Source organism: Mustelus asterias, chromosome 17 (genome assembly GCF_964213995.1).
Source record: "Mustelus asterias chromosome 17, sMusAst1.hap1.1, whole genome shotgun sequence".
In the NCBI taxonomy this organism is placed as follows: domain Eukaryota; kingdom Metazoa; phylum Chordata; class Chondrichthyes; order Carcharhiniformes; family Triakidae; genus Mustelus; species Mustelus asterias.
The window spans coordinates 2,178,368-2,201,048 of NC_135817.1; the positions used below are offsets into that span (position 1 = coordinate 2,178,368).

At 50.7% G+C, this 22,681-nt stretch overlaps 1 protein-coding gene across 1 annotated transcript; it reads left to right on the plus strand.

The window, feature by feature from the left end:
- Nucleotides 1-5,195: 5,195 nt before the first annotated feature.
- Nucleotides 5,196-21,592, plus strand: praf2 (PRA1 domain family, member 2). The gene is made up of 3 exons (XM_078232130.1): nucleotides 5,196-5,566; nucleotides 15,024-15,241; nucleotides 20,301-21,592. Exons 1-3 carry the CDS (start codon nucleotides 5,211-5,213, stop codon nucleotides 20,438-20,440), a joined length of 714 nt encoding a protein of 237 aa, XP_078088256.1. The 5' UTR covers nucleotides 5,196-5,210; the 3' UTR covers nucleotides 20,441-21,592.
- Nucleotides 21,593-22,681: the final 1,089 nt, after the last annotated feature.

The following is a 22,681-nucleotide window of genomic DNA, read 5'->3' on the forward strand; positions in this document are numbered from 1 at the left end:
GTAGGCAGTAAAGAAGATAAATGGTATGTTGGCTTTCATAGTGAGAGGATTTGAGTATCAGAATAGAGATGTTTTACTGCATTGTACAGTGTTGGTGAGGCCACACCTGGAGTATTGGTTTTGATTTGATTTATTATTGTCACATGTACAGTGACAATTTGCAATTAAAATTATTGTTTCTTGCGCGCTATACAAAGCATACCGTTCATTGAGAAGGGAAGGAGAGAGTGCAGAATATAGTGTTACAGTCATAGCTAGGGCGTAGAGAAAGATCAACTTAGTTCGAGGTAGATCCATTCAAAAGTCTGATGGCAGCTGGGAAGAAGCTGTCCTTGAGTCGGTTGGTCCTTATCTGAGGAAGGATGTCCTTGCTATAGAGGGAGTGCAGCAAAGGTTTACCAGGCTGATTCCTGGGATGGCAGGTCTGTCATATGAGGAGAGACTAAGTCGGTTAGGATTATATTCTTTGGAGTTTAGAAGAGAAGGGATCTCATAGAAACTTATAAAATTCCACCAGGATTAGACAGGGTAGATTCAGGGAGAATGCTCCCGATAGTGGGGGAGTCCAGAACAAGGGGGTCATAGTTTCATCATAAGAGGTAAACCTTTTGAAACTGAGGTGATGAGAAATTTCTTCACCCAGAGGGTGGTGAATCACTGTCACAGAATGTAGTTGAGGCCAAAACATTGTGTGATTTCAAGAAATTGGATATAGCTCTTGCAGCTAAAGGGATTTGGGGAGGGGGGAGGGTGGCGATGGAGGCCGGATCAGGATATTTGAATTTGGTGATCAGCCATGATCATAATGAAGAGCAGAGCAGGCTCAAAGGGCTGAATGGCCTATTCCTGTTCCCAGCACAAGACTCAGATCCCATGTTCCCAGCACAAGACCCAACTCAGCTGAGAAGTAAGGGCCTAATAATGGGGTCCTCTCCATAACTTGATGCTCCACTGCACAGTTCAGTGATCTGGATAAAGACTTCTTTGCAACTTCAGCAAGATTGCTTCACGATTGGACAAAGTGCGCTCATCACGGGGATTGACACGAAAACACATCAATCCCTCCCCATGAGAGGCAACAGCATCGATTGGAACATCTTGTTTTGCTTCGTTTTCAGGCTGTGTTTACACACAATTCGTAGCACCCAAACAGGCCATTCTGCCCATCTGCTGCAGGCTAGTGTTTATGTTTCACACAAACCTCCTTCTGAGCCTGTGCATCACCAGCTGCCAGTTCAATACATCGACAGCATTCAGCTTGAATACTTGCTGTGGGAACGTGCTTCATGTTCCAGCCACATTCTGGGGAACCATGTTACTCCTGATTTCCCAAATGCATTTATTACTGATGATCTTATACATCACTGTCCCGTCATTAGAACTCTCTCAGCCCTTCCTCAATGTACAGATCATGATCTGGTCATCACTCGACCTCTTTGACCCTCCCTATCTCTGTAACCAACTCCAGCACCTCCAACTCTCCCTATCTATGTTACCTCTTCCAGCCCCACAACCCTCCCTATCTCTGTAACCGCCTCCAGCCCCTACAACTCTCTATATTTCTAACTTCCTCCAGCCCATACAATCCTTCCTATTTCTGTAACCTCCTCCAGCTGCTACAACCTTCCACATTTCTGGAACCTCCTAGAGCCCCTATGATCCTTCCAATCTCTGCAGCCACCTCTAGACCCTACAACCGTCCATATCACTGTCACCTCCTTGAGCCACTACAATCCTCTGTATCTCTAAAATCCTCCAGCCCCTGTAATCCTATCTCTGTAACTTCCTCTAGACCCTACAATCTTCCCTATCTCTGTAACCTCTTTGAACCTCTGCAACCCTCCCTATCTCTATGAATTTCACCAGCACCTATAACCCTCATTATCACAAAAACCTCCTCTATCCCCTACAAGCATCCAATCTCTGGAACCTCCCCCAGCCAATACAACCCTCCCTTTCTCTAACCTCCTCCCACGCCAACAACCTTCCCTGGCTCTGTAACCTCCTCCAGCTCCCTAGACCATCCTTATAACATTAACGTCCGCCAGCCCCCGAGGACCCTCTCTTACCTCTGTAATCTCATCCAGCTCATTCAACCCTCCCTATCTCCGTAACCACCTGCAGCCCCTCGAATCGTCCCACTCACTGTAACCTCCTACAGCCCTGCCCATCTCTGAAACCTTCTCCAGCCCCTATGCCTCACCCTATGTAATCTCCATAAGTCTCCTGCAATCTCCCTATAATGTTAATCTTTTACAATCCTTTACAACCTTCCCTATAACTGTAACCTCCTCCAGCCCTCTACAACCCTATCTCTGGAATCTCCTCCAGCCCTAATGACCTTCTCCAGACCATCCAAACCTCTATATCACAGTAAACACTTCAAGATTCTAAAACTCTCTATCTATGTAACCTCCTCCAGCATCTGCAACCATGACTTTCTCTGCAACCTCCACAAGATCCTACAATCCATCCTATCATCATAATGACTCACAGGCCCTGCAACCATCCCTATCGCTGTAACCTCTTCCAGTCCTACAAACCTCCCTATCTCTGTAACCCTTCTCCAACCCATACAACCCTCCTATTTCTGTAATCTCCTCCAGCGCCTGAAGCCCTCCGCTGTCTGTAACCTCCTTCAGTACTATAAACCTCCCGATCTCTGTAACTTCCTCTGGCCTCTACAACCCTCCCTATCTCTGTAACCTCCTTCAGACACTACAAGCTTCCCTAGTTCTGTAACCTCGTCCAGTCCCTAAAGCCCTCCCTATCTCTTTAACCTCCTCCAGCACCTACAACCTTCCCTTTCTCTTTAACTTCCTGCATCCCCTACAACCTTGCCTATTTCTGTAAGCTCCTCTACAACTTTCTCTATCTCTGTACCTTATGTCAGACTCCCATTTATTGACTACAGTTTGGCCTTCAAAACCAACAAAATTCATCTCCAAACCCAGTGGCCTTGGTTCTTCCCTCTGTGACTGGATCTTCAACTTCCTAACCCATAGACTGCAATCAGTAAGGATGGGTGATGACACCTCTTCCAATATTATCCTCAACACCAGTGCCCTGCAAGGCTGTGTCCTCAGCTCCTTACTATACTCCTTATACACTTATGACCGTGTGGCCAAATTCTGCTCCATCTCCATTTTCAAGTTTGCTGATAACACAACTGTAGTGGCTCACATCGCAATCAATGACAAGACGGAGTACAGGGAAGGGATAGAGAATTTGGTGAAATAGTACGATGACAATAATCTCTCCCTCAATGTCAGTAAAATGAAGGATAGTTATCGACTTCAGGAAACATAGTGGAGGATATGCCCCTGTGTATATCAACGGTGATGAAATGGAGATGGTTAAAAGCTTCAAGTTTTTAGGTGTCCAGATCACCAACACCCTGTCCTGGTCCCTCCAAGCCAACGCTATTGTTAAGAAAGCCCACCAACGCCTCTACTTTCTCAGGATGCTCAGGGAAATCAGTATGTTCACTACGACTCTCACAAATGCACCAAAGCATCATTTCTGGATGTATCACAGCTTGGTACGGCTCCTGCACTGACCAAGACCCCAAGAAACTACAAAGCGTTGTGAATGTAGCCCAGTCCATCCATCCATTGACTCCATCTACACTTGCTGCTGCCTCGGGAAAGCAGCCAGCATAACCCACACACTCAGATATTCTCTCTTCCACCTTCTTCTATTGGAAAAAAGATACAAAAATCTGAAAACACATACCAACAGACTTAAGAACAGCTTCTTCCCTGCTGTCATCAGACTTTTGAATGGTCCTATCATATATTAAGCTGATCTTTCTCTTCACCCTACCCGTAACTGCAACAATATATTTTGCACCCTATCCTTTTACTTTTCCCCTATGTACTTCATGAACAGTATGTTTTGCCTGTAAAATGTGCAAACAATTACTTTTCACCGTATCCCGGTACATGTAACAATAATAAATCAAATCAAATTCCTCCAGCATCTGCAACCATCTCCACAAGCCGCTACAATCCTATCTCTGCAACCTCCTCCAGCCCCTACAATCCTCCCTATCACTGTAAACTCCTCCAGCCCTTAAATCTCTCCCTATCTCTGTACCCTCCTCCAGCCCATACATTCCTCACTATCTCTGGAACCACCTCCAACCCTATTTCTGTAACCTCCCTTAGCCCCGACCACCCTCCCTATCTCTGCAACCATCCCTACCTGTGTAACCTCCCCAGCCCCTACAACCATCCCAATCCCTGTAACCTCCTCCAGCCTCCACAACCCTCCCTCACTCCATAACTTCCCACAGCCCCTACAACTCTTTCTCCCTCTGTAATCCTCCCCAGCCTAAATCTTTGAGATCTTTTCCATGTTCCTAATTTGTATTGTTGCACCATTGCTGATCGTGTCTGCAGCTTCCTCAGGCCCAAGCTCTGGAATTTCCTCCTTCAACCTCTCCAGCTCTCTCCTCCTTTAAGACATTCCATAAAAACCATCCTGTTTGACTGAGTTTTTTGGTCACCTGATGTCATCTCAAGTGGCTAGAGATCAAATTGCTCTTGAGAAGGTACCTTGGGGTTTTTTACTATTGGTTAAGATGTCCTGTGAGGGCACATTGTTGCTTCTGTCATGTGATGGTTGGCAGTGTGTGACAGACATGGGGTTGGGGGGGTTCCCCTTTTGTGCTGCTACCATTCTACCATCCGAAAGGTGATTACCTGAAACAGCAGCTTTGCGTCTCTCCTCACAGTTGCTGCCAGACCTGCTAAGTCTCTCCAGTATTTTCTGCTTTTGTTTTCGCTTCAGAGTTTCTGTTTATCTTTCAGATTTTCTTCTGGTCTTTTGGATTTTACTTCAGATCTTTTTTTTTCAAATTTTATGTTTCAGAATGTTTTCAGATTTTGCTGATTTCAGATTTTGCTGATTTCAGATTTTACTGATTTCAGATTTTGTGTTTATGTTTCTGATTTTGTTTGTTTCACATTTTGTTTTTTGGATTTTAAGTTTGTGTTTCAGATAGTTTTTCCCCCACATTTTAAGTTTTATTTCAGATTTTGTGTTTTGTTTAGATTTGATCGTTTCAGATTTTGTGTTTTTATTTTACCTTTTGTTTATTTTTCAGACATTATTATTTCAGATTTGATGTTTTATTTCAGATATCCAGTATCTGCAGGATTTTATCTTTTGTCGGGGCTGGTGCTGACGTCAGTCACCGTGAACGTATGACCTCAGACCTAGATCTGCATATCACGCAAAAGGCGCAGCCTCAGGTCAGACGCCGCAGCCGGCGACTCGGCGCAGGCGCAGTGAGGTCCAGGCGGATGGGCGAAAGGTTCGGCACATGCGCAGTCCACGGTTTTCCCCCTTCCTTGCAGCAACGCCCAGCCGCCATGGCCCGAAACGCTGAGGTGCAGCTGCCGCCGCTTCGCACGTTCGATGACTTTGTTTGCAGCTCGGCCCGCTTCAGCTTGCCGGACCTGAAGGATCCACTGAGGTGGAACAACCGGGTTATCAACAACCTGCTGTACTACCAGACCAATTACCTGGCAACGTTGGCGGCCATTCTCCTGCTGGTCGGGTCAGTGCCTCCTCCCACTTACCGCGTCCATTGGGTAATGCCGATGTCAATCAGGCGCGGCTGTCATCTGATTGGTCCACAGCTTGATTCATCACAAAGGCCACAGGCGGGCGAATGGAAGGTCCTCCAATTGGATTGAGGGATCCGTTTGCCTGATCCTGAGCGCCGATTGGTGAGGTTCGCTGTCAATCAGCGCTCCACCAGCCACGTGGGCAAACGCCCTGTGATTAAAGGGATGGGGACAGGCCAGCGACAGGGCATTTGTTTTTAGCCGTCAATTAATCTATGCAGCCTCTAAATAGTCTTGTCCTGCTGGAACATGAGGAAAGTTTGCAGGACAATGGGGAAAGGCTGGAGGAAGTAGATGTTCGGAGGGAGGATGTACTGGCAGTTTTGAATAAACTGAAGGTCGATAAGTCCCCTGGGCCTGATGAAATATATCCTAGGATTCTTTGGGAGGCAAGGGATGAGATTGCAGAGCCTTTGGCTTTGATCTTTGGGTCCTCGCTGTCCACGGGGATGGTGCCAGAGGACTGGAGAGTGGCGAATGTTGTTCCTCTGTTTAAGAAAGGGAATAGAAATGACCCTGGTAATTATAGACCGGTTAGTCTTACTTCGGTGGTTGGTAAATTGATGGAAAAGGTCCTTAGGGATGAGATTTACGACCATTTAGAAAGATGCGGATTAATCCGGGATAGTCAGCACGGATTCGTGAAGGGCAAGTCGTGCCTCACAAATTTGATTGAATTTTTGGAGGAGGTAACTAAGTGTGTTGATGAAGGTAGGGCAGTTGATGTCATATACATGGATTTTAGTAAGGCGTTTGATAAGGTCCCCCATGGTCGGCTTATGATGAAAGTGAGGAGGTGTGGGATAGAGGGAAAGTTGGCCGATTGGATAGGTAACTGGCTGTCTGATCGAAATGATGTGGAGATGCCGGCGTTGGACTGGGGTAAACACAGTAAGAAGTTTAACAACACCAGGTTAAAGTCCAACAGGTTTATTTGGTAGCAAAAGCCACACAAGCTTTCGGAGCTCCAAGCCCCTTCTTCAGGTGAGTGGGAATTCTGTTCACAAACAGGGCATATAAAGACACAGACTCAATTTACATGAATAATGGTTGGAATGCGAATACTTACAGCTAATCAAGTCTTTAAGAAACATTGTTTTGTTTCTTAAAGACTTGATTAGCTGTAAGTATCGCATTCCAACCATTATTCATGTAAATTGAGTCTCTGTCTTTATATGCCCTGTTTGTGAACAGAATTCCCACTCACCTGAAGAAGGGGCTTGGAGCTCTGAAAGCTCGTGTGGCTTTTGCTACCAAATAAACCTGTTGGACTTTAACCTGGTGTTGTTAAACTTCTTACTGTGTCTGATCGAAGACAGAGGGTGGTGGTGGATGGAAAATTTTCGGATTGGAGGCAGGTTGCGAGCGGAATGCCACAGGGATCAGTGCTTGGTCCTCTGCTCTTTGTGATTTTTATTAATGACTTAGAGGAGGGGGCTGAATGGTGGATCAGTAAATTTGCTGATGACACCAAGATTGGTGGAGTAGTGGATGAGGTGGAGGGCTGTTGTAGGCTGCAAAGAGACATAGATAGGATGCAAAGCTGGGCTGAAAAATGGCAAATGGAGTTTAACCCTGATAAATGTGAGGTGATTCATTTTGGTAGGACTAATTTAAATGTGAATTACAGGGTCAAAGGTAGGGTTCTGAAGACTGTGGAGGAACAGAGAGATCTTGGGGTCCATATCCACAGATCTCTAAAGGTTGCCACTCAAGTGGATAGAGCTGTGAAGAAGGCCTATAGTGTGTTAGCTTTTATTAACAGGGGGTTGGAGTTTAAGAGCCGTGGGGTTATGCTGCAACTGTACAGGACCTTGGTGAGACCACATTTGGAATATTGTGTGCAGTTCTGGTCACCTCACTATAAGAAGGATGTGGATGCGCTGGAAAGAGTGCAGAGGAGATTTACCAGGATGCTGCCTGGTTTGGAGGGTAGGCCTTATGAGGAAAGGTTGAGGGAACTAGGGCTGTTCTCTCTGGAGCGGAGGAGGCTGAGGGGAGACTTAATAGAGGTTTATAAAATGATGAAGGGGATAGATAGAGTGAACGTTCAAAGACTATTTCCTCGGGTGGATGGAGCTATTACAAGGGGGCATAACTATAGGGTTCATGGTGGGAGATATAGGAAGGATATCAGAGGTAGGTTCTTTACGCAGAGAGTGGTTGGGGTGTGGAATGGACTGCCTGCAGTGATATTGGAGTCAGACACTTTAGGAACATTTGAGCGGTTATTGGATAGGCACATGGAGCACACCAGGATGATAGGGAGTGGGATAGCTTGATCTTGGTTTCAGATAAAGCTCGGCACAACATCGTGGGCCGAAGGGCCTGTTCTGTGCTGTACTGTTCTATGTTCTATGAAGAGGACGGAGAATTAGATCAATCAGATATTTCAAAGGGCCAACATAGGCAAGAGGGTTAAAAGCAAATTACTGCAGATGTCTGTGTGGAGTTTGCACATTCTCCCTGTGTCTGCGTGGGTTTCCTCCGGGTGCTCCAATTTCCTCCCACAGTGCAAAGATGTGCGGGTTAGGTTGATTGGCCATGCTAAATTGCCCCTTAGTGTCCCGGGATGCATAGGTTAGAGGGGTTAGTGGGTAAATATGTATGGATATGTGGATAGGGCCTGGGTGGGATTGTGGTTGGTGCAGACTCAATGGGCCGAATGGCCTCTTTCTGCACTGTAAGGATCCTATGATTCTATGCTGGAATCTGAAACCAAAAGAGAAAATGCTGGAAAATCTCAGCAGGTCTGGCAGCATCTGTAAGGAGAGAAAAGAGCTGACGTTTCGAGTCCATATGACTCTTTGTCAAAGCTGAAAGTGGGAGATATTTATACTGCAGGGTGAGGGAATGAAAGATGAGTCATAGCCACAGAAACCAGGGGAAAAGGCTGCTGATAGCTGTCCACAGAGAGAATAAATGAATGGCCAAACGGCAGAGAAGCTGTAAACTGTGCCAGATGGAGGAGGGAGAGGGGGGGATGGATGGGACAGAGGTAAAATTTAGCAAAGGGGGATAAAGTAGGGGGGAAAGAGGGGGGTGGGGGAAGAAGAAAAATAAAGAAAGACAACAAAGAAATAAAAGGTAGAGAACAGTAATAAATAAAATGGCCTTCCTGTTGCTTGCCATTTTAACACATGATCCTGCTCCCATGCCCATATGTCTGTCCTTGGCTTGCTGCAATGTTCCAGTGAAGCGCAACGCAAACTGGAGGAACAGCATCTCATCTTCCGGTTCGGCACTTTACAGCCTTCTGGTCTCAACATCAAATTCAACAACTTCAGATGATTTGCTCTACCCCACCTCGATCCCTTTGTTTTCATTCTACTTTATTTAATTTTTTACTGTTCTCTACCTTTTATTTCTTTATTGTCTTCATTTTTCGTCTTCCCCTCCGCGCTCTTTCCCCCGACTTCATCCCCCTTCCCTTCCCTTTTCTCCCCCTTTTCTAAGTTTTACTTCTAACTCATCCATTTTCCCCTTCCAGCCCCCTTCCCTTCCAACCCCTTCCCTTCCAACCCCCTTCCCAACATTTTCATCTGTCACAGTTTACAGCTTCTCTGCTGTTTGGCCATTCACACCCTTTATTCTCTCTATGAGCTGCCATGAGCAGTCCGTTCCCCTGGTTTCTGCGGCTATGACTCATCTTTCATTCCCTCACCCTGCAGTATAAATATCTCCCACTTTCTCTGCCTTTTAGCTTTGACAAAGTGTCATCTGACCTTGAAATGCCAGCACTTTTCTCTCCTTACAGATGCTGCCAGACGTGCTGAGATTTTCCAGCATTTTCTCTTTAGACAAAGAGGGTTGGCTTCTGCGCCACTCCATTCTTGGCTCCAAGAAAAACATTCACATTTCTCTACCTCAATCTCACTCCCAGAGACATAAACCCCACTGACCAGTCCCAACACTTTCTTCCCACACCCTGCGGGCAATACTGAGGGAGTACCGCACTGTCGGAGGGTCAGTACTGAGGGAATGTTGCACTGTCAGAAGGTCAGTCCTGAGGGAGCGTCGCACTGTCGGAGGGTCAGTCCTGAGGGAGTGTCGCACTGTCGGAGGGTCAGTGCTGAGGGAGTGTCGCACTGTTGGAGGGTCAGTACTGAAGGAGCGTCGGACTGTCGGAGGGTCAGTGCTGAGGGAGTGTCGCACTGTGGAAGGTCAGTGCTGAGGGAGTGTCGCACTGTTGGAGGGTCAGTACTGAAGGAGCGTCGGACTGTCAGTGCTGAGGGAGTGCTGCACTGTTGGAGGGTCAGTGCTGAGGGAGCGCCGCACTGTCGGAGGGTCAGTGCTGAGGGAGTGCCGCACTGTCAGAGCTGCCCTTTCAATTTCGATGTTCAAGTCCCTGCAGCCAATTTAACAAGAAGAGCAACAACGAAGGATTTGTTCTGAACCCAACATTTCCCCATTAACCATCCCAGCACCACTTCCACCTTTCGTAGTTGTGGGATCTTGCTCTGCATTGATCTCAGAAGCACATTTCTGACTTTACACCAGGTTCTGTCAAAACAAACTTTGGTGTCTGGAAAGGCTGGTACTTTGTGACAGGGTGATATGGGCCGGAATCATGCTGCACAATAGGAGTCCCTTCAGCCCATCGAGACAATGCTGGCTGTTTGAAAGCTATCCAGTTAATCCTCTTTTACTCTGCTCTACAACTTCTCCACAAATCTGTGCATTGATCCAATTCTATTGTGAATGTGTTGGCACTGTCCCTTCACAGGAATACATTGTGTATTGATTACATTCTCCTTGTTTTCCTCCGCACTCTGGTCTTTTGCTGGTGGCTTTTAAGCAGTGCCCTCTGATTAGCAACCCTCCTGCTGCTATCGCCTTCTCCTGATTTCGTCTTATCAAAACCCCTCGTGATTTTGATGTCTCTATCAAATCTCCCTCTTACCTTGTCTGCTGTCTGGAGGACAACCCCAGTTTGTGTAGCTCCTCACACCTGCCAGTCCCTCAGCCCTGCTGTCATCCCAGTTAATATCACTGACAACCTCACCCACGTTTTTTTCTAACAAAACCTTCAGGAAGGCCGATGCCCATTCTTGGGACACCTGTTCTCCAACCGCAGCCCAACCAGCGATCAATGTTTAGATCGATCTATCAGCTGCTCTTCCACACAGACATGGAGCTCGACTGGGAAGACAGTCTTAGTCATACAGAGCAGGAAAGGCCCTTCGGCCCATCAGCCCGCCAACAATAACTATCACTAAAGTCACGCTAATCCCATTTTCCAGCACTTGTCCCATATCCTTGAACATTATGATGTTTCGAGTGCTCACCCAAATGCTTTTTAAAGGTTCTAATGTTTCTGGCCTCCTCTACCCTCCCCGTTAGTGCATTCCAGATTCTCACCACACTCTGAGTGAATTTCTTTTCTCAAATCCCTTCTGAATCTCCTGCCCTTTACCCTAAAACTATGCCCCTCAACCGAGGGGAACAACTGCTTCTTATTCACCCTGTCCATACCCCTCACCATCTTATACACCTCAATCATTTCCTCCCTCAGCCTTCTCTGCTCTAGAGAAAACAATCCAAGCCTATCCGGTCTCTTCTTATCGATCAAATGCTCCATCCCGGGCAGCATCCTGGTGAACCTTCTCTGTACCTCCTCTCGTGCAATCACATCCTTCCTGTAGTGAGGTGACCAGAAGTACACACAGTACTCCAGACTTTTGAATGGACCTACCTTACATTAAGTTGATCTTTCTCTTCACCCTAGCTATAACTGTAATACTACATTCTGCACTCTCTCCTTTCCTTCTCTATGAACGGTATGCTTTGTCTGTATAACACGCAAGAAACAATACTTTTCACTGTATACCAATACATGTGACAATAATAAATCTAATCTAATCAGCTGTGGCCTAACCAATGTCTGTACAGCTCCAACATAACCTCCTTGCTCTTATATTGCATATCACAACTGATAAAAGCAAGTGTCCCATATAGCTTCTTAACTATCCTATTCATCTGCTCCACCACCTTCAGGGAATAAGGATCCAAGATCCATCCAGTCCTCTGAGCTTCCTGGTGTCCTGCCTTCATTCATTACTCCCTTGTCTTGTTACTTTTCCCAAAGTACATCACCTAGCACATATCTGGGTTAAATACCATCTGCTACTTCTCTGTCCACCCGACCAACCCATCTGTATCTTCCTGTAACCTATAACCATCTTCTTCTTCATTAACCACTCTGCTAATCTTGGCATCATCTGCAAACTTACTTAACATTCCTCCCACATTATTGTCTGTATCATTTATGTACAGAACAAACACTAATGGACCCAGAACTGATCCTTGTGGTACAGCACTGGACACCAGCATCCAGTCACTCGAACAGCCTTCTACCACCACACTTTTGAGTCCTATTGCTAAGCTAGTTTTAGATCCATCTCGCCAAGTTTCCCTGAATTCCATGTCCTTCAAGTGCAACTTTGCCAAAAGCTTTGCTAAAATTCATGTAAACTATATCAACTGAACTTTCCTCATCAACACACTCGATCACATTTTTGAAAACTTTTATCAAATTTATTAGGCATGACCTACCTCTGACAAAGCCATGCTGACTATCCACGATCATCCCATATCTTTCCAAGTGGAGATTAATTCTCTCCAAAATTTTCTCCAATAGTTTCCCTACCACTGATGTGAAACTCACCAGTCTATAATTTCCTGGTCATCTCTACCTCCCTTTTTAAATAGTGCAACCACATTCGCAGTCCTCGGTCTCTTCCTCCGTGACCAAAGGGGAATTAAAAATCTGTGTCAGAGCCCCTGCAATTTCTAGCCTTGCCTTCCACAGCAGCTTGGGATACAATTCATCCGGGCCTGGGGATTTGTCCATTTTTAAGGCTGTCAAAGCCTCCAATACCTCTTTGCTTCCTATGTCGAACTGCTCAAGGTCCTTACAGTCCCTTTTTCTGAATTCTTGGACAGAGCGGCGAAGGAGAAGCCGAGGAGGGATCCTGAGAGAATTCCACGATGGTGTAGGGACTGAGATGGGCTGAATGGCTGATTTGGTCCATAATTCTCCCGCAGCCTTGAATAGAGCATGGAACTCCAGGAGTAACAGAGGTCTACAGCACAAAAAAAGGCCCTTTGGCTGACTGTGTCTGCACCAGTCAAAGACAAAACACCCAACTATTCTAATCCCATTTTCCAGCATTTGGCCCATGGCCTTCTTTGCCTTGGCATCGCAAGTGTACATCTAAATTCTTCATATGGTGGTTAAGAAGGCATATGGTGTGCTGGCCTTTATCAATCGAGGGATTGAGTTTAGGAGTCCGGGGATAATGATGCAGCTATATAAGACCCTCGTCAGACCCCACTTGGAGTACTGTACTCAGTTCTGGTCGCCTCACTATAGGAAGGATGTGGAAAAGATTGAAAGGGTGCAGAGGAGATTTACAAGAATGTTGCCTGGATTGAGTGGCATGCCTTATGAGGATAGGCTGAGGGAGCTCGGTCTTTTCTCCTTGGAGAGACGAAGGATGAGAGGAGACCTAATAGAGGTGTATAAGATGTTGAGAGGCATAGATCGGGTGGACTCTCAGAGGCTTTTTCCCAGGGTGCAAATGTCTGCTACGAGAGGACACAGGTTTAAGGTGCTGGGGGGTAGGTACAGGGGAGATGTTAGGGGTAAGTTTTTCACACAGAGGGTGGTGGGCGAGTGGAATCGGCTGCCATCAGGGGTGGTGGAGGCGAACTCAATAGGGTCTTTTAAGAGACTCCTGGATGAGTACATGGAGCGTAATAGGATGGAGGGTTATAGGTAGGTCTAGAAGGTAGGGATGTGTTCGGCACAACTTGTGGGGCCGAAGGGCCTGTTTGTGCTGTAGTTAATCTATGTTCTATAAATGTTATGATAGTTCCTGCCTCCATCCATCTTCAGTCAGTGAGTTCCAGTCTCCTTTGTGTGAAAAAGGTTTTCCTCACATCCTCTCTGAATCTCCTGCCTCTTACCTTAAATCTAGTCATTGATCCCTCCACCAAGGGGGAAAAGATTTCTTTCTGTCCACTCCATCTTTGCCCCTACATCTCAATCATCCCCCCCACCCCCAGTCTCCTCTGTTCCAAGATAAACAACTCCAGTCTATCTAATCTCTCTTCATAACTAAAACTCTCCAGTCCAGGCAAATTCCTGGTAAATCGCCGTACTCAAGATTCTTGAGCAAGCTGGTACTGGTTCCTGGGATGAAGGGGTTAACTGATGAGGAAAGGTCGGGCCTGTACTTGTTGAGAGTTTAGGAGAATGTGAGGTGATCTGATTGAAACATCAGATTCTGAGGGGGGTTTGATTTGACAGGACGAGTGCCAGGAGAGGTCCCTCATAAGGGAATCCTGAACTACAGGGTGCACGGTTTAAAGATAAAGAGGGTCTCCCATTGAAGACAAGATGAGGAGGAATTTCTTCTCTGAGAGTGGTCAGTCTGGAATTATCTCATCCCAGACAGCGGTGAGGACTGTGGGTCAGTAAATATATTCAAGGCCCGAGTTAGAGACGTTTCTGATCGAGAAGGGACTCGAGGGATGGGCTGGAAAATGGGGTCAAGGCCACAGTCATTTCAGCCATGATCTCATCAAATGGTATCACAGGCTCGATGGACCAAATGGCCTACTCCTCCTAAATCGTACATTTGTATGGCTCGTCTTTGATGTCACAATGTACCTGCAGGGGAGGCGATAGTGGTGTTATCGCTAGACTATTAATCCAGAAACTCAGCTACCCTGGTGCAAACCCCGCCACGGCATATGGTGGAATTTGAATTCAATAAAAGATATCTGGAATTAAGAATCTACTGATGACCATGGAACCATTGTCAATTGTCGGAAAAACCCATCTGGTTCACTAATGTCCTTCAGGGAAGGAAATCTGCCATCCCTACCTGGTCTGGCCTGCACGTGACTCCAGAGCCACAGCAGTGTGGTTCACCCTTGGACAATTAGGGATGGGCAATAAATGTTGGCCAGCCAGCGACGTCCATAACCCACGAATGAATAAAGAAAAAAGGCCTGTGGGTTCATCTCCCCCCGCCCCCTCGCCCCACCACTGCTCTTGCTCTTTGGAATGTGTAGGATCTGTGCCAACAGCCATTGGCCTTGTAGAAAATGTCACTCACCCTCACCACCAGGAGTCCCCACACAGCGGACTGCACACTTTTTGTGTTCAGTATTGCGGTTTGCTCTGAACTCTCATTAGTTTTTCCTATGTAAACAGTCACAGTGCACCTGCAGGTTGCAGCCACCAGGTGGCGGTGCAGAGTGAGTTTTGGGAGCCATCCATTGTATTTGCCAAGCGGTGAGTTGGTAAGAGAGGGTGTGTGGGGGCGCTGGGGTGAGATGTGCAGGTCTGACTGATTCCCTCCTCTCCTGGTGCAGGTACATCGAACCACTGAAGACTCTTCTGGGCGGGACGGTGGTTACTCTCCTCTTCCTGGGTTTTGTGTGGTCAGCGGAGAACAAGGCAGTGGTCCGGAGACTGCGCCGGAACCACCCGACCCCCTGCCTCGTGGTCGTGCTGGCAGCCAGCTACTGCCTCCTCTCGCTGGTTGGGGGTGTTGCTGTCTTCCTGTTTGGAATCACCTTTCCCATGCTTTGTAAGTGTGCACTCTGAACTCGCTGCCAATTGAGAAGGTTTTCCTGGTATCCCTGCCGAACGTCTGCTCCCGTCTCTCTCTTGCCAGCTTGCTGACCGTCGCCAGGACGTCTCCATGTCTCCCTGTCTCCATCCATTGTCTCCCCCTCACCCCCACCATTCCCCTCACTATCCCCCTCTGCTTTGCCCTCTCTCTCCTGCTTGACCCTCCCCACTCTCCTTTCAGTCTGTCACTAGATCCTTGCCCCCTCTTGTCCCTCCCTCGCGCTTACTCTCTTCGCACTCCACGTTTGACATTTCTTCACATTGAGGATCCTGTCTCACTGCTTGGGGCAGGCATGGTATAATGGCAATGGCAGTTCATCGTATAATGACGGTGTGTGTCAGACCTGTAACCTGAGCCAATACCTGAGATTAATTGCCCATTCGTGCTCCTCCAATTCTGTCTTTCCCTATTGTGTATCCAGGCCTACCAGAGGTGCTTGCATGCTCATCCTGGCTGCCTTTAATCCTCCCATTGTGCCTCGGTCTGTAACCGCTATCTGGTGATCAGTGAGTCCTGTATTCTCCGTGCGACAGTGGAAGTCATTTGTCCCAAAGTGGCTGGAGTGAGTGGATCTTTGCTTTGAGATATTTTGCAAGTCAGCCAACACCTGATCCAACAGGATTTTCCTTTCTCGGGATGAAACACCAGTTCCAACCAGGAAGCTGTCCATGCGAGTCACCCGAGCACAACCCAACAACGTAAACACCCCCTGACGATACAGAAACTCCCCACATTTCATCAATCCATTGCGCAATCTGTTCAGGGTGGTATACCCCTCCCTCGAGTGACTGATCTGCTTTGCAAAATCTATCAAAGTCTAACCATGCCCCTTTAGGATTTTAACATGATTTTTTTTTGTACATTTCATTCAAGAACACTGAGAGAAAGTCCATACCTTCGTCTGTATCCAACTGATATGCTTCCAGTTTATAAAATACTTGAATTTGATTGGACTTCCTTGTGACAATGCCACGGCCACACCTTATGTCCTCTTTGGCAAGGATGTGCCCGCATATCCACCTCATTCTGCCGTCTGGCCCATATGGTTCACACTCCAGGAAGATCTGAGCACATTCAGACAATCCTTCTGCCATTTTCCACAAGAGCAACTTTTAGGCAACTATTCCCTGCCACCATGTTATATATTCCATGAATCAGGTTGCTGAAGGATACAACTGGAGCCGTACATTGCACTGTAAGCATTTGTACGGACTTGCAGATGAGAAGCAAGAATCTCCAAATCCAACACTCAGTCTGTGCCCATTCAGAGGGATAAAGTAAATCACGAAACACAAGCACGGTTCATCCTGCAAGTAATGCCTTTTAGTGCCGCTCTCTCTTTCTTGCAGTCTCCCACCTCAGTCCTGCTCTCCTTTCTGTCTATTCCTCCCACCGCCGCTCACTGCCGCCCGCAGCCGTCACCGCCCGCGGCCGTTCCCACACCCGACGTCAGCCGCCACCGTCTGCTGCTGTCCACCCAGCCCACCGTCGTCCCCCACCAGTCCCCGCCCCCGCCGCCGGTCCCCGCCCCCGCCGCCGGTCACCGCCCCACGCCGCCGGTCATCGCCCCCGCCGCCGGCCCGCCCTCCCGCTGGCCCACCAAAACCCCGCTGCCCCTCCCCCGCCAGCCCCTCCTCCCCCGTTGGCCCCTCCCCCCCCGCCGGCCCCTCCTCCACTGCTCCCTCGCCTGCCGCCCCCTCCCCCCCGCCGCCCTCCCCCCGCCCCCTTTTCAACCCTGCCCCCATCTCAATCGCTCCCCGTGCACGGGTGTGTGTGGGCGCGTGCGCGGGTGTGTGTGGGCGCGTGCGCGGGTGTTTGTGGGCGCGTGCGCGGGTGTGTGTGGCGCAGGTGTGTGTGGCGCGGGTGTGTGTGTGGGCGCGTGCTCGGGTGTGTGGGCGCATGCTCGGGTGTGTGTGTGTGGGCGAGTGCGCGGGTGTGTGTGTGTGGGCGAGTGCGCGGGTGTGTGTGTGGGCGAGTGCGCGGGTGTGTGTGTGGGCGAGTGCGCGGGTGTGTGTGTGGGCGAGTGCGCGGGTGTGTGTGTGGGCGAGTGAGCGGGTGTGTGTGTGGGCGAGTGCGCGGGTGTGTGTGTGGGCGAGTGCGCGGGTGTGTGTGTGGGCGAGTGCGCGGGTGTGTGTGTGGGCGAGTGCGCGGGTGTGTGTGTGGGCGAGTGCGCGGGTGTGTGTGTGGGCGAGTGCGCGGGTGTGTGTGTGGGCGAGTGCGCGGGTGTGTGTGGGCGAGTGCGCGGGTGTGTGTGTGGGCGAGTGCGCGGGTGTGTGTGTGGGCGAGTGCGCGGGTGTGTGTGTGGGCGAGTGCGCGGGTGTGTGTGTGGGCGAGTGCGCGGGTGTGTGTGTGGGCGAGTGCGCGGGTGTGTGTGTGGGCGAGTGCGCGGGTGTGTGTGTGGGCGAGTGCGCGGGTGTGTGTGGGCGAGTGCGCGGGTGTGTGTGGGCGAGTGCGCGGGTGTGTGTGTGGGCGAGTGCGCGGGTGTGTGTGGGCGAGTGCGCGGGTGTGTGTGGGCGAGTGTGTGTGCGTGCGCGTGTTTGGGCAAGTGCACGGGAGTGTGTGGGCGCGTGCGCGGGTGTGCGTGTGTGGGCGAGTGCGCGGGTGTGTGTGTGGGCGCGTGCGCGTGTCGGCGAGTGCGCGGGTGTGTGTGTGGGCGAGTGCGCGGGTGTGTGTGTGGGCGAGTGCGCGGGTGTGTGTGTGGGCGAGTGCGCGGGTGTGTGTGTGGGCGAGTGCGCGGGTGTGTGTGGGCGAGTGCGCGGGTGTGTGTGTGGGCGAGTGCGCGGGTGTGTGTGTGGGCGAGTGCGCGGGTGTGTGTGTGGGCGAGTGCGCGGGTGTGTGTGTGGGCGAGTGCGCGGGTGTGTGTGTGGGCGAGTGCGCGGGTGTGTGTGTGGGCGAGTGCGCGGGTGTGTGTGTGGGCGAGTGCGCGGGTGTGTGTGTGGGCGAGTGCGCGGGTGTGTGTGGGCGAGTGCGCGGGTGTGTGTGGGCGAGTGCGCGGGTGTGTGTGGGCGAGTGCGCGGGTGTGTGTGGGCGAGTGCGCGGGTGTGTGTGGGCGAGTGCGCGGGTGTGTGTGGGCGAGTGCGCGGGTGTGTGTGGGCGAGTGTGTGTGCGTGCGCGTGTTTGGGCAAGAGCACGGGTGTGTGTGGGCGCGTGCGCGGGTGTGCGTGTGTGGGCGAGTGCGCGGGTGTGTGTGTGGGCGCGTGCGCGTGTCGGCGAGTGCGCGGGTGTGTGTTTGGGCGAGTGCACGGGTGTGTGTGTGGGCGCGTGCGCGTGTCGGCGAGTGCGCGGGTGTGTTTGGGCGAGTGCACGGGTGTGTGTGTGGGCGAGTGCACGGGTGTGTGTGTGGGCGAGTGCGCGGGTGTGTGTGTGGGCGAGTGCGCGGGTGTGTGTGTGGGCGAGTGCGCAGGTGTGTGTGTGGGCGAGTGCACGGGTGTGTGTGTGGGCGAGTGCACGGGTGTGTGTGTGGGCGAGTGCACGGGTGTGTGTGTGGGCGAGTGCACGGGTGTGTGTGTGGGCGAGTGCGCGGGTGTGTGTGTGGGCGAGTGCGCGGGTGTGTGTGTGGGCGAGTGCGCGGGTGTGTGTGTGGGCGAGTGCGCAGGTGTGTGTGTGGGCGAGTGCGCGGGTGTGTGTTTGGGCGAGTGCGCGGGTGTGTGTGTGGGCGAGTGCGCGTGTGTGTGTTTGGGCGAGCGCGCGGGTGTGTGTGGGCGCGTGCGCGGGAGTGTGTGTGGGCGCGTGCGCGGGTGTGTGTTTGGGGGAGTGCGCGGGTGTGTATGGGCGCGTGCGCGGGTGTACGTTTGGGGGTGTGGGCGCGTGCGCTGGTGTGTGTGTGTGGGTGAGTGTGCGGGTGTGCTTGTGTGGCTGCGTGCGCGGGTGTGGGCGCGTGCGCGGGTGGGCAAGTGCGCGGGAGTGTGTGTGGGCGCGTGCGCGGGTGTGTGTTTGGGGGAGTGCGCGGGTGTGTATGGGCGCGTGCGTGGGTGTACGTTTGGGGGTGTGGGCGCGTGCGCTGGTGTGCGTGTGTGGGCGAGTGCGCGGGTGTGCTTGTGTGGGTGCGTGCGCGGGTGTGGGCGCGTGTGCGGGTGGGCAAGTGCGCGGGTGTGTGTGGGCGCGTGCGCAGGTGAGTGTGTGTGCGCGCGGGTGTGTTTGGGGGAGTGCGCGGGTGTGCTTGTGTGGGCGTGTGAGCGGGTGTGCCTGTGTGGGCGGGTGTGCCTGTGTGGGCGGGTGTGCCTGTGTGGGCGGGTGTGCCTGTGTGGGCGGGTGTGCGTGTGTGGGCGAGTGCGCGTGTGTGGGCGAGTGCGCGAGTGTGGGCGAGTGCGCGAGTGTGGGCGAGTGCGCGAGTGTGGGCGAGCGTGCGTGTGGGCGAGCGTGCGTGTGGGCGAGCGTGCGTGTGGGCGAGTGTGCGTGTGCGGGCGCGTGTGCGCGCGGGCGGGCGAGTGCGCGGATGTGCGGGTGGTGTGCAGGCGCGTGGGTGGGTGCATGTGTGTGGGCGCGTGCGCGCGGGGGTCTGTGCGGGCGATGGTGTGCAGGCGCGTGCGCGCGGGTGTGTGTGCGCGCGGGTGTGTGTGCGGGCAGGTGCGCGCGGGTGTGTGTGCGGGCGGGCGCGTGCGTGCGCGCGGATGTGTGTGCGGGCGGGTGCGCGCGGGTGTGTGTGTGTGCGGGCGGGTGCGCGCGGGTGTGTGTGCGGGCGGGTGGGCGCGGGTGTGTGCGGCCGAGTGTGCGCGGGTGTGTGTGCGGGCGCTTGCGCGCGGGTGTGTGTATGTGTATGGTTGAGCGTGTGTGCTAGCCAGTGGATGCATGTGGGCGGGTGTGTGTGTGCTGGCATATGCGTGTTTCTGAGGGTGCGTGCTCACATATGCATGCATGTGTGGGCATGGGCATGTGTGCTCGTGTGTGTGTGTATGCATTAGTGTGGACCTTTGCATGTATGTGTCTTGATATTCGTCGACTGTGGGCCTCTGTCTTTCTGCCTTATCCATGTGCGGACTCTCCTGAATGCTGCCCCATTTCATTCTTTATCCAGTGATTATAATCCATGCCTCTCTGCGTTTACGGAACCTCAAGAACAAGATTGAGAACAAGATTGAGAGCATTGGCCTGAAGAGGACACCGATGGGCATCCTGTTGGAAGCTCTGGGACAGGAGCAAGAGGCAGGATCCTAAACAGGAGAAGCCGCAGAGGGGAAAGAGGAAGAAAGCCGCGTATCCTTGTACTGCTTCATCATGGGCCCACTGCCAGTGATCCAGTGTCCAACACATGCCCTGATCCTCACACTCACTACATGCATTTACCCATTTAGCTGCAAGGAGGAAGAAAAGGTCGATGTGGATTCACTGGATCACGTCTGCCATCGCCAGCATCTGTGTTTGACTCCGTCTCTATCTGTTTCAGAATCCTGCAATCTTCATTCTGGGATCAGCATGCATGGCTGAATTATCTAACCTTGGCTGCCGTTAGTCTTTACCGTGTATCATTACCGTGTCCTGTACCTGTCCTGGGAGTGTTTGATGGGGACAGTGTAGAGGGAGCTTTACTCTGTATCTAACCCCGTCCTGGGAGTGTTTGATGGTAAGGAGTCTAACAACGCCAGGTTAAAGTCGAACAGGTTTATTTGGTAGCAAACGCCACTAGCTTTCGGAGCGCTGCTCCTTCATCAGGTGAGTTGGACTTTAACCTGGTGTTGTTAGACTCCTTACAGTGTTTACCCCAGTCCAACGCCGGCATCTCCACATCATGTTTGATGGGGACAGTGTAGAGGGAGCTTTACTCTGTATCTAACCCCGCGCTGTACCTGTCCTGGGAGTGTTTGATGGGGACAGTGTAGAGGGAGCTTTACTCTGTATCTAACCCCGTGCTGTACCTGTCCTGGGAGTGTTTGATGGGGACAGTGTAGAGGGAGCTTTACTCTGTATCTAAGCCTGTGCTGTATCTATCCTGGGAGTGTTTGACGGGAGCAGTGTCCAGGGAGCGTTACTCTGTATCTAACTCCGAGTTGTCGAAGGGGCAGTCAAATGAAGAATTAATATCGAATCCGAGAAAATGATTTATTAGAAGTCTTGTGTTTATTGTATCTGTTGAATGATTGAAATTCCAGTTGTTGACAAGTGAATACTTAAGTAGTTTTATTTCTGTTCAATCACGAAGTATTTGAAGTTTTCAGGCATGGTGCCTGTGTAAGTCTTATCCCAGGCAGTACTTGTCTCTTCCTCTGTATGTGTGTCTGTAATATATATATATTATATATACCTATATATAGGCATTATATTAAACGATCATTCCCTCCATTGTATGGATGTGAGTGTGTACAGTTCAGTAAAGGACTTTTTTATTCTGATGCATTCTTCTAAGCAACTTATTTGCAATATTGAAGCCTCAAATAATTCACAGTGTCGCCTGTTAATGCAAGTTGACAAGGGCCACCAATACACGTCTGCGCATGTTGCATATTTTGAGTTGAAGGTGGAATTTGCCATGTAGGCATAGAAAATGACCCAGCTTCTCCTTGAAATACTGAAGATAAAGAAACTTAGGCGCATGTTGGGAGGCAGTGGCGTAGTGGTATTGTCACTGGGCTAGGAATGCAGAGACCCAGGGTAATGCTCTGGGGACCCGGGTTCGAATCCCACTATGGCAGATAGTGGAAATTAAATTGATTAAAAAATGCGGAATTAATAGTCTCATGATGACCAAGAAAACATTGTTGCTAAAAATCCATCTGGTTCACTAATGCCCTTTAGGGAAGGAAATCAGCCGTCCTTACTGGCCTACATGTGACTCCAGACCCACAGCAATGTCTCTTGGATGCCCTGCTTTTTGGCCAAGCAAAGCACAAGGCCAAGGGCAAGTTGGCGAAGGGCAATAAATGCTGGCGAGCCAGTGATGCCATGAATGGATAGAGAGAGCAACTTGCAAATGTGGCACAATGAGAACACAGAGCCCCGAACAATGCTTTTCTATCTAATTGTGTCAGAGCCCCCTCACTTTCTGGAATGATCCACTTTTCCCATTGTCACTGGGCCACTACCTAACCTTATATGATCAATTTTTACCTTATTATCACACTTAACAAGAGAGTCGTGTGATAGTGCAGCTTGCTACTGCATTGTCGAGAGGAATCAGGGGAAAGTTAAAATCCCGTTGGGGAATCGTAGAATCCTACAGTGCAGAAGGAGGCCATTCGGCCTATTATGTCTGCACTGACCCAGGCCGTATCCCCATAACCCAATGCATTTACCCTCGCTAGTCTCCTGACACTAAGGGGCAATTTAGCATGGCCAATCCACCTAACCCGCACATTTTTGGACTGTGGGAGGAATCCGGAGCACCCAGAGGAAACCCATGCAGACATGGGGAGAACGTGCAGACACCGCACAGACAGTGACCCGAGGCTGGAATTGAACCAG